Below are 15,934 nucleotides of genomic sequence, written 5' to 3'. Positions count from 1 at the left end.
CAAGTGCGGCTCCTCAGAGGAAAACCTCACAGCAACACACACAGCACCCTTCATCACTCTGTCGGCAGAGACCACAATTCAATTCCTTTTCACTTTTATATGGAATAACTCCTTGCTATCTGTCTCTTCACAGGTATGCTGTTATAGCTATGAATAAATCTTTCATAAGGAAAACAAATTTGTGCTGAGGAATTCCTACAGATTTAGTTTTAATGACATGCTTGTGACAGAACTATCACCGCTCTGATCTCAGAGAACATACCTGCCCAAAGAGAGTTCTCTGCTGGATTTTCCTTGTACTGGGTCCTCCTTGTACATTCGAGTTCCATAGAAATACCAATACAGTGCCCCGGAATTATCCTCACCTAACGGCTCTACGCGAAGACTGTCTGCGTCCAGACCCTGGGTCCGAGAACAGCGAAAAGAGGTTTGGGGAAATGGGGAACAAAACAAAACAGGAGAAAATTAAAATAAGGATTCAAAATTTATACTCAGTATAGCTCATATTTTACAATGCCCAAGTATCAACATGTAATTTTCAATCAGGACAAATGAAATACACAGAATGAGAAGTGGTACCTTCTTTGAAGAACAGGATATGGAAATATTTCTAATGCTTCCAAAACCCATCAATGTCCCCATTTCACCAAGATAAAAAGGAACTTTGATTAACATATTATATATTTGGTTTGGACTTCTGGTTATTTTCTGTATGCATCCATAAAAAGAAAGAATGCAATCAGAGTAAAATTGCTGTTAAGAAAGCTTTGTTGCACGTGATTCTCTATTGTAGCTCCATCATATCCTTCAGCAACCTCTTATTCCAGCTGAGATTCAGCAATACAGCTCCCATCTACCCCAGGGTCTGACCTGTACTGGCCTTCCCACTGCTATTAGAGTCCCTGAGTTCTCAGCAAAGATTGTGCACAGTGATTTTTATACCATGTCCATGAGTGAAGCTGAACTGGGAAGTCATCAACACATTTAATAATTTCTGACTAGACAGGATTAGAAACTGACCTCCCCAGGAGTGAAAAGCCATAGCCTGACGCTCCCTCACAGACAGCCTTTTAAAATAGGTAACAATAATAGAATAAGGAGAGGGAAGAGGTAGCTACACCTTCCTTCTCCAGTACCTTTTTTGTAAGGTGATAGCAGGGATGAACTCCACTTACATATATGGGTTAAAGTCCTTGCAGTTGTCAATACTTATTTCAATTATGCTAAATAAAATTTCAGAGAAACAAATTCAGTGGCTAATTTAGTTGCAATATGGCTGACGACAGAGAGAAAACTGGGTGACTCTGATTGTTCTCCTTTATCAGGTGGGACTCGGCACATATAAGGGAAGACAAAACCAAACTATTAATAGAAGTGAAACCAGAATAACTACAGTCCTATAAATGGATGGCTCGGATTCCCTGGGCTACAGAGATCATATTTTATATACATTGTTATCATCAACCAAGAGTCCCAAGACTAGCAACACAAGCTAGACTCTGGCCTCTCAGCATCTTCACACTGTACATCTGGGACTGCTGGCCTGTGTCGCTCTAGGGAAAGGGCCTGCCAGGTAGGCACCTTGAGAAGATCAAAAACATCATCTGCGTCCAGCCGATAATCACAAAGGCGGTGCAGGATTTCCACCCGGGTACGAAGAGGCAGGTCCTGGAAACTGGCTTCTCTCAGAGGGTTGGGTTTCCCTTCTTCCAGCTCCCAGCGGTAGTTTATGATGTCCTCCAGATAGCTGTGGAATGTCTGAGGCCTAACCAAACAGCCCCAAACACAAAAATACATTAATATAAAATACAAAGGATGGGTAGGGTGGGGGAGCGAGAACTGACAGTTTGATGTTGACAAATCTTTCATGAAAACCACAAAATGAAAAAACATTATTAAGAAGGATCTAAAAGCCGCTCACTGAAACTTCATGTTGCAATAATACGATCTCCTTGGACCTTACATTGTCAAACCCCAAAGAGGATAAATATGTTAAAAGAGATTCTCACAGAATAGGTTGTTTTACTTTAAACCACAAACAGCACATTCCGGTGAAATAGGTAAAAGTTATACTGATCGATGATATAGATTATGAAACCGAGGCAACAGTCTTACCTTTGCTCATACAATTAGAGAGACTACACAGTTTGGATGGATATTCACTTCAAAATTAGGTCTACAACTTAGATGGCAAACATAAAAGAAACTCAGTATCTGCCTAGCCTAATTAACTTACATTTAAGGTTAAGATGCAAAGGTGGAAAAAATTTTCCACCAGAGTTCACTCCAATGTGCAACTATAATTTTATATTCTGTTAGGCCATATTACAAAATACTATATGCTAAATTTTAAGGTAATTTTTCTTTAGGAAACATTTAAGACAGTTTGATGGCAACTTTAATTTTTTTTTGGTAGAATTTGACTGGCAATTCTACACTGCAGTTTGATTAATACCTAAATGTGCCTTGTATATAATAAAGTGTTTATTAGATGGTTATTATGTTTCTCAATTATTAAACAATCTGCATAAATTTCACCTAATGCTTGACATAAATTTTTTTTTCTCACTATGCAAAGAGATCTACAGGAGTTATATGTCAATGTAATTTTTAAAAGAGGCATGCTACCATGTCTACTTGTAATCTATGGCTGTTATACTAGTAGAAAAAGTCAGATGAAATATTCATGGATCAAAGACCAAAGGGTCTTAGACAAATAAGAAATTAAATATGTTGCTTTTTCAAAGAGAGCAGAAACTTTTATTTGCTTCCTATTGATACCGCAACTGAGGAAAATGTGGGTGCTGTTAGCCTATCAAAATGCAGCATAATATCTCTAAATGTCGTGGCCCTCACAAGTCTGACTTAATCACAGCATGTGAATACCTGCTTGAATCCTAGTGGGTCTGGCCCGGGCATCTAGGCCCTAGTGGGTCTCTCCACTGCCTGTGAAGCTAGCTGGTGAGGCCCCTTCAGGAGGGAGGAGATGGGCAAAGAGCAGTTCAAACTGGTGGTAAAAAGCAGATAGTGTGGCAATGGTGAATTTGAAATAAAATGAGGTGTTTTTTAAAAAACTGTCTTAGTAGCGAGGAGTATGAAGACAACAATCTTTGGTAGTAAATCCCTTTACCTGCCACATACTTTCTAGAATTTTTTTTCTTTCAGGAGTTTATTGGGGAACAGTGTGTACTTCCAGGCCTTTTTTCCAAGTCAAGTTGTTGTCCTTTCAGTCTTAGTTGTGGAGGGCGCAACTCAGCTCCAGGTCCAGTTGCCATTGCTAGTTGAAGGGGGCGCAGCCCACCATCCCTTGCGGGAGTCGAACCTGCAACCTTTTGGGTTGAGAGGACGCGCTCCAACCACCTGAGCTACCCGGGAGCTCAGCGGCAGCTCAGCTCAAGGTGCCGTGTTCAATCTTAGTTGTAGGCGGTGCTGCCCATCATCCCTTGCGGGACTCAAGGAGTTGAACCGGCAACCTTGTGGTTGAGAGCCCACTGGCCCATGTGGGAATTGAACTAGCAGCCTTCGGAGTTAGGAGCATGGAGCTCTAACCGCCTTGAGCCATCGGGCTGGCCCAGAATTGTGGTTTTTTTTTAAAAATTATTTTTTATTGGAGAACAGTGTGTTTTTCCAGGGCCCAACAGCTCCAAGTCACTGTCCTTCAATCTAATTGTGGAGGGCACAGCTCAGCTCCAAGTCCAGGTGTCGTTTTCAATCTTAGCTGCTGCAGGGGCACAGCCCACCATCCCATGCGGGAGTCGAACCAGCAACCTTGTTGAGAGCTCATGCTCTGACCAACAGAGCCATCCAGCCGCCCCTCCAGAAGATCAGCGGCAGCTCGTTGTCTTCAATTTAGCTGTGGAGGACACAGCTCACTGGCTCATGTGGGAATTGAACCGGCAACCCTGTTGTTCAGAGCTCGCGCTCTAACCAACTGAGTCCCCTAGCTGTTCCCTTCCTATAATTTCTAATGCACACCAAGTGCCCCAAGCAACGAGGCACGTTTTTCCTGCACTAAAATAAATACTGAATCAATGCCTGAGATCATCATCACTTAAGCAGCCATGACCCACCTTGGCGGAGGATGTGGCAGCAGACAGGCTGGGCCAGGCCAGGGAGAACTTTCTTGTCCGACGTGAGGCAAAGGAGCACCAGCATACAACCCAGCAAACGCTGTGTGTACAAATAGTGTTGCCTTTGTGCCTACAATCTGCCTGAAAGCCCCTACTTGCCTCAAAGAATTGCATGTTTGAGATTCCTTTCCAATAGCCTTATTAGCCTACCCAGTTTCAGTTTCATCACTTTTGCTAACAGTTTCTGAAGGCATCTCTATACCACTTTACCAAGAGATACTTGAGGGCTTATAATTCAAGACAGTTCATTTCCTGTATACAGATAAACCTCATATAAATCTATATCCTTTTCTTTAAAACATCTGCAACTCAAGGGGGGGAAAATGTTTGAGGGCAATCTGGCCAAGGGAATTTGAAACGAAAAGGATTCAGGAAAGCAAAAATCAGGCTCAATGCTTTCTGCTTAGTAGCTCTCCATCTTCTATAGGACATAAGCTCTGAGAATCTAATTAAGCCCATACACTCCTCCAGAAAAATGAGTGCACACATCATTTTGCAGCAACTTTTAGTATTTTGTTACTTAAAAGAAGAGTGTAGTGGCACTAAGTTGCTAAAAACAGATAAAATATGTTTTCAATGTCTCAGGCGATAGTTCTGGAGTTTAGATCACCTGGAACATTCACTCATCTATCCGCCTCAGTGCAATCTCTCTTAATGACTTAAATACCTCTCATCTTTCTGAAATTACTCAATTATAATGAAATGTTTCAACAGAACATGATAACAAAAAGATCGAACTACACGTTCTGAGCACAACCAGGTCTACCTTCTTTCTTGTTCCAAAAAGTTCCAAATGCTTTTAAACGAGCAGCTCTTAATTACCCACTTTCCCCTTATAACAGTTTGGGGGAAAGGGCAAAGGGGCATGGACAGAGAGAGAGAATAATGGAATGAAAATGAGAACGAACCACCTTCCCACACTCCCAGAGTTAGCCATTTCTTAGAACCCCAGCAGAGAATTCCTCAGTTTGCTTCAGACAGAACATGCTTCTACCGGTGAGAGCATGTTGACAAGGATGGCAGGACCTGAGCAAAGTACGTTAACACAAGTCTCAGCTGGCTGGAGCTGGCAGAACTCTTGTCTACGCAGGGCAATAAATTTTAGTTATCTGCAACCTGTTTAGAAGATCACAGATAAAAAGAAGTCTCCTGAGTTCTCTGCGGCCTGTGTTAGTTCTGAGACACACAAGGGCATCTATCCGCGGTCCACTTGCAGGGCAGCATTAAGACATGGCATGGTGGGCGGCACAATGGACATGAAATGAGAAAACACCAGTCTCACATTTGCTACAGTTATTTGTGAAGCAAATGAAAAAACTACACGTACGCCGTTAAACCACATTTAACATGAGTACTGGACTGAGATAAAGATTTCTGTTCCAGAAGAAACAACAAGTAAAAGGCTCTATAAGAACACTTGAGGGGGCGGCCAGTTAGCTCAGTTGGTCAGAGTGTGGTGCTCTTAACACCAAAGTTGCAGGTTCGATCCCCACACGGGCCACTGTGAGCTGCGCCCTCCACAACTGGATTGAAACAACTACTTGACTTGGAGCTGATGGGTCCTGGAAAAACACAAATAAATAGAAAGTTTTTTCTTTTTTAAAAAAGAACATTTGATAGTGTTTATTCTTCAAGATCATAAAAAGACCTAGGACAAAATAATGTAAATATCACCTCTTCTCTAGGGCTGCATAGTGGCTGCCATATCCAACATATCCTAAAATCAATCTGAAAGCCAGGATAAGTTAAAAATCACGACAACTTCAAATGAAAGTAAAATATGACTAAGATACAAAATACATCTTTCAGTTGGGAAACATGGACATAATATAGATTTTACATATATATATATATAAATGTTTACCTAGGAGAACAAAGAAAAATATTACAAGTCAACTGGAAACCAACATGTAATAATTTTTAAAGACTTTCTAAAACGAAAGCCAGATGGGTCCCTAAATACTATTTGTATGAATTTATGGAAGTCTGAGGTGTCAGGTATAAGGTTTGAAGACATACAATAAGAATGCTGAATGACTTATGGATTTAAGTATGTATACTGCTAGTCCTCGAACCACTCACACACACACACAGCGCCAACAGAGGAAATAAAGTGAAATATTAACAAAAATAACCCAAAAGAAAGATGCTCAACATCATCAGTCATTGAGAAAAGCAAATTACCACAGGATATGTCAATTCACACCCATCAGGAAAGCTAAAAATAAAAAAAGATAGTAAATGTTGACCAGGATGTGGAAAAACTGGAACCCTCAGACACTGCTGATAGGAATTTAAAACGGTGCAGCTACTTTGGAAAAGTGTGGCAAGTTACTTAAAAAGATAAACTCAGAATTACGCTATGACCCAACTATTCCAATTCTACGCTTATACCCAAGAAAATGAAAACATACATCCACCCAAAAGTGTGCACGACATTCATACGGAGCAGCTAATTCCTAATAGTAAAAGCTGGAACTGTGCAAACGTCCATGAACTGATGGGTACAATGTCTATCTACACAACAGAATATTTTTCAGTCGTAAAAAAGAATGAAGTGCATAGATGAATCTTGAAAACATTCCTCTAAATGAAAGAAGCCACACACAAAAAGGACAAATGCTGTATGATTCCATTTATAAGAAGTACCCAGAATACTCCAAACTATAAATAGTGAGCACATTAGTGGTAGCCTAGGATTGGAGACTGGGGGAAATGAGGAGTGATTGCTAATCATGAGGTGTCTTCTGGGGTGATAAAAATATTCTAGAATTAGATAGAGGTGATGACCACAATTTTGTGATTAAAAAACAATGAATTGTACACTTAAAAAAAAAAAAAAGGCCCAGAGGAACAAGTGGAAAGCCAACCGTATCAATAACTACACTTCATGTAAACAAACTAAACATCACAACTAAAAGGCAGAAACTGTCAGGCTGAGTGGAAAAAAAGCAAGCCCTAACTATAAGATATCGTCTGTAAGATACAATTAAAATATAAAAACACAAACAGAAAAAGCATAGAAAATGATATACTGTGCAAAAGGAGCATAAGAAAGCTGAATGGCTTGATTCAATACCAAAGTAGGTGTGAAGACAGACAATTCACCAGCAATACATAACAATGTATGTATCTATTAACAGGGGATCAAACTCATGAAACAAAAACCGACAGACTAAAGGGAAAAAACAGACAAATCCACAAGCACAAATCCAAAAGCCAAAGATTTTTAACATCTTTCGCATTAATTAATATACCAAGTAGACAAGAGTCAATGAGGACACAGGTCTCAAAAATACTACCATCCTGACATAACTGACATTTACAGAATACTGTACACAAAAACTGAAGAATATATTGATTTTTCAAATGCATATGACATGTTCACCAAGACAAACCATAAGCTGGGACATAAATTTCATAGAGTACCTTACCTGAACATATAGAATTAGAAATCACTACATTAAAATATCAAGAAATTAAATAACCCACGGCTCATAGAAAAAAAAATAACAAAATAAATTAGAACGTTTTCAACGACACAGAAACCACAGGACATCAATATTTGTGGGATACAGCCAAGCACTCCTTAGAAAGAAATTTATAGCTTTATATGCCTGCATTGAAAAAAAAAAGGCTCAGACAGTACTGTAACTTAAGAAAAAGAAGAGCCAGCTAAAAACCAAAGTAAATAATAAAGACAAGAAATCAACAAAACAGAAGAAATGAATGAAATAGAAAACAGATCAACAGTGGTAAGGTAAAAAGTTGGTTCCTTAGTGAACATTTGAAAAGTTGATAAACCTGTAGAAAGAATAAAGAGGGAGAAAGAACAAATGACAATACCAGGACTGAAAGAGGAAATATCATTGCAGATCAGATATTAAATGGATAAGAGATTATTATGAACAGCATTATGGAAATAAATTAATCAAAAACTTGGATAAAATAGACAAATTCTTTGGAAAATGCCAAAATGGCTTACCAAAAATGACATAAGAAACAGAACACCCGAATAACCTTAATCTGTTAAAGAAAGTGAATCAATAACAAGCAATCAAAAACTTGCACAAAGAAAACTACAAACTCAAAGGAGAATTCTTTCAAATACTCAAAGGAAGGTTTGAAAGAAATTACACAAACTTTCAGAAAGCAGAGGAAGGAACACTTCTCAACCCCTGTACCAAAACATGATAAAGATTTATAAGAAATAAAATCACAAACCAATATTCAGCATAAACATATATGCAAAAATCAACAAAAACCTGAGCACAACAAATTCAACAATATACAAAAGGGACAACGCTTCATCATACCTAATGATGAAAGACTGAGTATTTTCCCTCTAAGATCAGGAAAAATATATGAGTCTTACCCAGTACAGTAAGATAAGAAGTACAAGGGATACAGAATGGAACGGAAGAAGCAAACCTCTTTTTAATTCCAGACAACCTAAAAAATACTCAAGAATCAACAACAGAAACAGTAAACTGTATTCAGGAAGACTATATAGAAACACAGTCAACATATAAAAATCAATTGTGTTTTGTATGGACTAACAGTAAATAGCTGAAAAATAAAATTTTTAAATAATTCCATTTACACTACCACCAAAAAAATATGAAATACCTAGGAATAAACAGAAAGATATCCAGTATCTTTACACTGAAAATTACAAAATATTGCTGAAATTAAAGAAGACAAACAAATGGAGAGATACACATTATGTTCAAAGACAGAAAAATTCAATATTGCTCAAAATGTTCATTCTCTCTTAGCAGGCTTTTTATTTATTTGGAGAAATTTTGGAGGAAAACATAGCTGATTTAGAAACTTATATGGAAATACAAAGAACTTAAGAGTAGTCAAAACAATTAAAAACAAAACCAAAAAAACCACAAGTGGCAAAGTTCCACTATCCAATTTCAAGACAATCTGGTACTTGTATAAATATTAGACATACAGATCAGTGGAAGAAGGCCGAGTCCAGAAATGGATTGAACAAAAATGGTATTTATAAGGAAGAAAATGAACACCAACCTTTTACTTCTCACCATACGCAAATACTAACTCAAAATGCATCATAATGCCAACTGCAAAAAGCTAAAAGTATAAAACTAGAAGAAAATCTTCACATTGAGGTAGGCCCTGATTTCTTAGATAGAAAATAAAAAGTATGAAAACACTAAGAAAAAAACTGATGAATTGGACTTGAACAAAATTAAAACTTGTCATTCTTTAAAACGCACTGTCAAACCAATGGAAAAGCAATCAGGTGAAAATATTCATAACCCATTATACATTTAGTCATCAGGGGAATGCAATTCAAATGCAAATTAAAACCATAATGAATTACTCCATTACAAATATAACAGAATCAGTAAAATTTAAAACTGGGTAAAATTAGAAACAACAAATGCTGGCAAAGATATGGGGCAACTGGATTGTACATATGTTGCTATTATAAGTATAAATGTTGGAATTGCTTAGAAAATAGTTTGGCTGGTTCTTAAAGTTAAACATACTCTTACCATATGACCCAGCAATTCCCAAAAAGAAATGAAAACATGTCCACAAAAACATTTACATGCAAATTTTCATAGCTGCTTTATTCAGAATAGCCCCAAACTTGAAGCAACATACAAGTACAAGTCCATTTACCAGTGGATCGATAAATAAATTATATTTTTATACTGGAATACAACTTAGACCGCCTCTCCCCCGAAAGGAACAAACTACAGATACAAACAAGCAATATCAGTGAATCACACAGACATTATGCTGACTTAAGAAGCTGGTCACAAGAGTACATTCTTTATGATCCCAAACATATGAAATTCTAGAATAAGGTAAAACAATCTACAGTGATAAAAATCAGATCAGTGGTTGCCTGCAGTACAGTATTTTGGGGGGGGTGGTAGATTTAATGCAAAGGGCATTTTCTGGGGCAATGGAAATGTCCTATTATCCTGAGTAGGTGGTGACAAAATGGTATGTTCATTTGTCCAAAAAACATGGGGCTGTACACTTAAATTGTGTGAATTTTATTGTATCTAAAGAACATCTTGGGAGATGTCATCAAAATGGCAGCATGAGGTGAGCCTCTGTAAAGCGACCCTGGAAGTTACAACTAATCGAACAACAATAGCTCCACAAAGGACTCCCTGCACAGCAGACAGGCAACATGAAGAGGCCCACTACCGAAGTCACCTACAGGTGGGAGAATCGCACAGATGGGGGATGAGGGAAGGGAGAAGCACAGAGACGGAGCCGCGCGGGCGCAGGACGCAGACCCAGCTCAGTGCACCGAGCTCGCTGCTTCCCGGAGCTACCGCAGCTGCGGGAGAGGGAAGGACTCGGACTGCTAGGGCTCCGCTTATGGCCCACAGGGCTGAGGGGGCAGCATATAACACGGACGAACTCAACGCTCACGGCAGAGACCTCGGAGAAAAGACTGAGGGAAGAAGGCTGAAAACGGTGGTTTAAGCCCTCACTGCCAAGCAGAGAACGGAGCCTTAGGCACCGAGACTAGCCGCCCCCTCCCTCCCCTCCCAGAGCTCGCCCCGCCCCCACCTGCCCGGTGCTAGAAGCGGAACAGTAGCAGTGTCAGATGAAGAGAACAGAATATTTGCTGTTCTGAGACCTGTGGACCGCAGACACAGATTCGTAGCCCAACTAGTTCCGGCAAAGGGGAGGAAGATGTGGAAGCAGGACCGGCTGTGGTGGTGGTCGCAGCCATTGCTCTGGGCCACCTCTCACAATTCACCCCACCCCTGACCCCACCTATCTGGGCAGATCCCTCCAGGAGTAAACAGAACTGCTGAAACATACAGGCTCTGAATCTGGAACTGGACGAGCTTTGGAACATCAAAAGCTTTCCGCATACCCACCAGGGACAATGCGCCCTGTGACCTAGACGAACTATTAACAGAGGAGAAGCCCGTCTCCCAGGGAATCCCCCCATTGTGTCAGAAGCTGGAATAGTGCAGAGAAAACACAGCACTACCGTGTGGGAGAACAAAAATAAACTGCAGTCGGAAAAAAATAAAACATTCTACCAACAAGTACTGGAAAACAAAAGAAAGACCTCTTCCTATCAACCTGTTGCAGAAGCCACTCCTGTAGATGTCTAGGAAGAGAAATAGTAAATCAGTAATTGCCATGAATAACCAAGGCAACAAGACAGCTCAGAAAGACAGTGAAAAGTCTCCAGAAAAGGAACTTAAAGATATGAAAATATGTGACTTAAATGACAGAGAATTCAAGATTGCAGTTCTGAAAAAACTCAACGAGATACAAGAAAACACAGATAGGCAGTTAAATGAACCCAGAAACACAATCAAAGAACAGCATGAGCATTTTACAAAAGAGACTGAAATTTAAAAAAAAGAACCAAATAGAATTTCTGGAGATTAAGAACTCAGTAGAAGAAATTAAGAATGAAATAACCAGCTTAGGTAGTAGAGTTGACCAGATGGAGGAAAGAATCAGTGACATCGAAGATAGAAACCTGGAATGGAAACACAGATGGAAGAAGAAAGAGACTTGAGACTTCAAAGAAATGAAAGAACTCTACAAGAACTTTCTGACTCCATCAGAAAGAGCAATATAAAAATAATGGGCATACCAGAAGGAGAAGAAAGAGAGAAGGGAACAGAGAATATATTCAAACAAATTGTCAATGAGAACTTCCCAAACTTGTGGACAGAACTGGATCCTCGAATCCAAGAAGCAAATAGAACACCTAATTACCTCAATCCCAACAGGCCTTCTCCAAGGCACATTGTATTGAAGCTGTCTAAAATCAGCAACAAAGAAAGAATCCTCAAGGCAGCCAGGGAAAAGAAGACGGTAACCCACAAAGGAAAGCCCATTAGATTATCATCAGATTTTTCAGCAGAAACTCTACAAGCCAGGAGGGAGTGGAACCAAATATTCAAACTATTGAAAGAGAGAAATCATGAGCCAAGAATAATATATCCAGCAAAGATATCCTTTAGCTATGAAGGAGGAATAAAGACCTTTCCAGACATACAGAAGCTGAGGGAATTTTCTAATACACGACCTGCACTACAATAAATACTAAAGGAGGCTATTCGACCACCATCAACAGGGACAATTTGTGGCAACCAAAACTCAAAAAGGGGGAGATAAAGGCCTGAACCGGAATATGGGAATGGAGAAAGTAAGCGTGCTGAAGAAAATGGAATACTCTAAATATCAAACTTTCTTTTACATAAACTTAAGGGTAACCACTCAAAAAAAATCCAGAACTGAAATATATTCTGTAATAAAAGAAGAAACAGAGGGAGACATCATAGAATACCACCACACAGAAATAATAGACAACAACAAAAAGGTAAAGAAACAATGGAGACACAGCCTTACCAGAAAACTAAAGATAGAATGACAGGAAATCCTCACATATCAATAATCACCCTAAATGTAAATGGACTGAATTCACCAATAAAAAGACACAGAATAGCAGACTGGATCAAAAAAATTAAACCCAACCATATGCTGTCTCCAAGAGACACATCTCAGCTACAAGGACAAGCATACACTCAAAGTGAAAGGGTGGAAATTGACACTCCAAGCAAATGGTATCCAGAGAAAATCAGGTGTAGCCATAATGACATCAGATGAAACAGACTTCAGGGTGAAAAAGATAACAAGGGACAAAGATGGACATTAGAAGACATAACAGTCATCAATATTTATGCCCCCAATCAGGGAATATACCAAGCAACTACTAACAGAACTATTATACTAGGGGACTTATATACATCATTGACAGCTATGGATAGATCATCCAAATAGAGAATAAATAACGAAATAGCAGCCCTAAATGACACATTAGATGAAATGGACATAATTGACATATATAGAGCACTTCATGCTAAAACATCAGACTATACATTCTTTTCTAGTGTACATGGAACATTCTCAGGGATAGACCATATACTGGGACATAAAATCAGTCTCAGCAAATTTAAGAAGATTGAAATCATACCAAGCATATTCTCGGATCACAAGGCTTTGAAATTGGATATCAACTGCAAAAAGAAAGCAGAAAAAAACACACAAATACATGGAGATTAAACAACATACTTTTAAAGAACGACTGGGTCAAAGAAGAAATTAGAGACGAGATCAAGAGATACATAGAAACAAATGAAAATGAAAATACATCCTACCAAAAGTTTTGGGATGCAGCGAAAGCAGTTTTAAGAGGGAAATTTATCTCATTACAGGCCTATCTCAAGAAACAAGAAAAATCCCAAAGAGATAGCCTCATGTTACACCTTAAAGAACTAGAAAAAGAAGAACAAGTGAAACCCAAGGTCAGCAGAAGAAAGGAAATAACAAAAATCAGAGCAGAACTAAATGAAATAGAGAACAAAAAGACAATAGAAAAACTTAATGTGACAAAGAGCTGGTCCTTTGAAAAGATTAACAAAATTGACAAACCCTTGGCTAGACTCACTAAGATAAAAAGAGAGAAGACACTAATTAACAAAACCAGAAACGAAAACGGGGAAGTTACACGGACACCACAGAAATACAAAGGATCATCCAAGAATACTATGAAGGACTATATGCCACCAGATTCAGTAACGTAGAAGAAATGGACAAGTTCTTAGAAACATATAGCCTTCCTAGGCTGAACCATGAAGAACGGGAAAATCTAAACAGACCGATCACCAGTAACGAAATTGAATCAGTCATCCAAAACCTCACCAAAAGCAAAAGTCCTGGACCAGATGGCTTCACTAGTGAATTCTACCAAACCTTCAAAGAGGATCTAATACCAATCCTGCTCAAACTCTTCCAAAAAACTGAAGAAGAGACAGTACTCCCTAACTCATTTTATGAGGCCAACATTACCCTGATACCAAAACCTGGTAAGGACAGCACAAAAAAAGAAAACTACAGACCAATATCTCTGATGAATACAGATGCAAAAATCCTAAACAAAATTCTAGCAAATCGAATACAACGATGCATTAAAAAGATTATTCATCACAACCAAGTGGGGTTCATCCCCGGGGCACAAAGATCGTTCAACATCTGCAAATCCATCAATATGATACATCACGTAAACAAAATAAAGGACAAAAATCATGATTGTATCAATTGGTGCAGAAAAAGCATTTTACAAGATACAACATCCATTTATGATTAAAACACTTAATAAAATAGGTATAGAAGGAAAATATCTTAACATAATAAAGGCCACATATGACAAGCCCTCAGCTAATCTCATAATTAATGGTGAAAAACTGAAGCCCTTTGCTCTACATTCAGGAACACGACAGGGCTGTCCCCTATCACCTCTGCTTTTCAACATAGTGTTGGAAGTTCTCGCCAGGGCAATCAGGCAAGAGAAAGAAATAAAAGGCATAAAAAAACAAACCAAAGTATATCTTAATAAAGATGAGTTTAAATGAACATATTTAAACAGAAGTATTGTAATTTCCAAAAAGGTAAATAATATTTTTACGAAGGACTGATGGGACCCCAAAATACTAAATATTTTTAACTGACTAGAGAATCTATTATAGAATGCTAGATACATAATTAACCCTGAGAGGTTAAATGTACAATTGTTACGAAATTTCTACTTAGAGCGGAAACCACAGGAAAGGGAAGACCACAATGAAGCATGAATTAGTCCAGGTTATCAAAACAGCACTCTACTAAAGATGATAAAAGGAGAAACAAAAAAGGTTTTTGGGGCCAAATATCATCAGAATGTGCATTTAATAGAAATTTTTTAGTACTGTTTAAACCACTGCTCAAGACACTGACCCAACCCTGGCTTCACTCTGACAGCTGAGAGCAAACCAGAAGCTCCTGGTCTCCCATCTAGTGCTCTATTATGGTGGGTACTTCCCAAAGGAAAAAAAAGACGGGGCTGAAAGAGCAACTCTCTAATGAATCACTTTGCCCTCTGGGTGATTAAGGTCCCTAAGGTTTAAGAATCACTGCCTTGGATGTTATTACCACTTGCGCTCATCTCTAGCTACAGCCTTCTCCCTTATTACATGGTATAATCACTTTCCTGAATTGTGCTATCCATTCCCTTGATTTTCTTTGTAGGTTTTTCACATGTATTTATCCTCATTTACTTTTCCTTGTTTTATATTTATAAAAATGCAATCATGGGTATGAGTGCCCCTGTGATCTGCTTTATTCGCCCAACCTTATTCTGGGGCCTGATTTATCCACAGTAGTGTAGACCAGGCTGTTCTCAGCCCCTAGAGGCCACTCTAGTTCCTAGCCATGTGGGCTTTCCCAACATGGCTGCTTACTTCCTCAAAGCAGGATGGACTTTGACGTAACATCAACAGGAGTGACACATCCCACCACTGTCGGCCTAGTCTCTTGGTCAGTAGCAGATCCTGCCCACATTCCAGGGTAGGAGATCACACAAAGGCGCAGAGGAGAGTCCCACTGCTACACCCATTAAGACACCACCTGTTCTTGGCCACAAAATCAACAAATTCCTGAAAACCTTTTGTCTCTCAGGCACAACAAATTTCTAAACAAAATAAATGAAAACGAGCCAAACCTATTTGTTACTGAAATCTAATTGCAACACTCAGGAAATGTTTAGACATATGTGAGATCGAATATCACAACGGTATGATGGAACGTGTGTAAATAGGAGTTAGATGACTGGATACTAGTTTTGTTGCTTACCTTAGTTTCCTCACAGGTTAAAAAAACCCACAAATTTTACTAGATGATATCTAAAGTTCCTTTCACTTCTAAGACACTGATTCTGTAATGCAGATTAA

At 38.9% G+C, this 15,934-nt stretch overlaps 1 protein-coding gene across 1 annotated transcript in view; it reads right to left on the bottom strand.

The window, feature by feature from the left end:
• CECR2 (CECR2 histone acetyl-lysine reader) overlaps positions 1-15,934 on the bottom strand; it is a 175,910-nt gene that overhangs the window by 54,590 nt on the left and 105,386 nt on the right. The window contains exons 3-4 of the mRNA XM_019757225.3: positions 1,582-1,765; positions 263-402 (exon numbers count right to left, since the gene is read on the bottom strand). Of these exons, the coding sequence (XP_019612784.3) occupies positions 263-402; positions 1,582-1,765 (324 nt within the window). The remainder of the gene's footprint in view (positions 1-262; positions 403-1,581; positions 1,766-15,934) is intronic.

The sequence above is a fragment of the Rhinolophus sinicus genome, chromosome 1 (genome assembly GCF_057876585.1).
Source record: "Rhinolophus sinicus isolate RSI-liver-muscle chromosome 1, RSI-T2T, whole genome shotgun sequence".
NCBI classification, from domain to species: Eukaryota; Metazoa; Chordata; class Mammalia; order Chiroptera; family Rhinolophidae; genus Rhinolophus; species Rhinolophus sinicus.
This window is presented reverse-complemented; position numbering and strand designations above follow the sequence as displayed.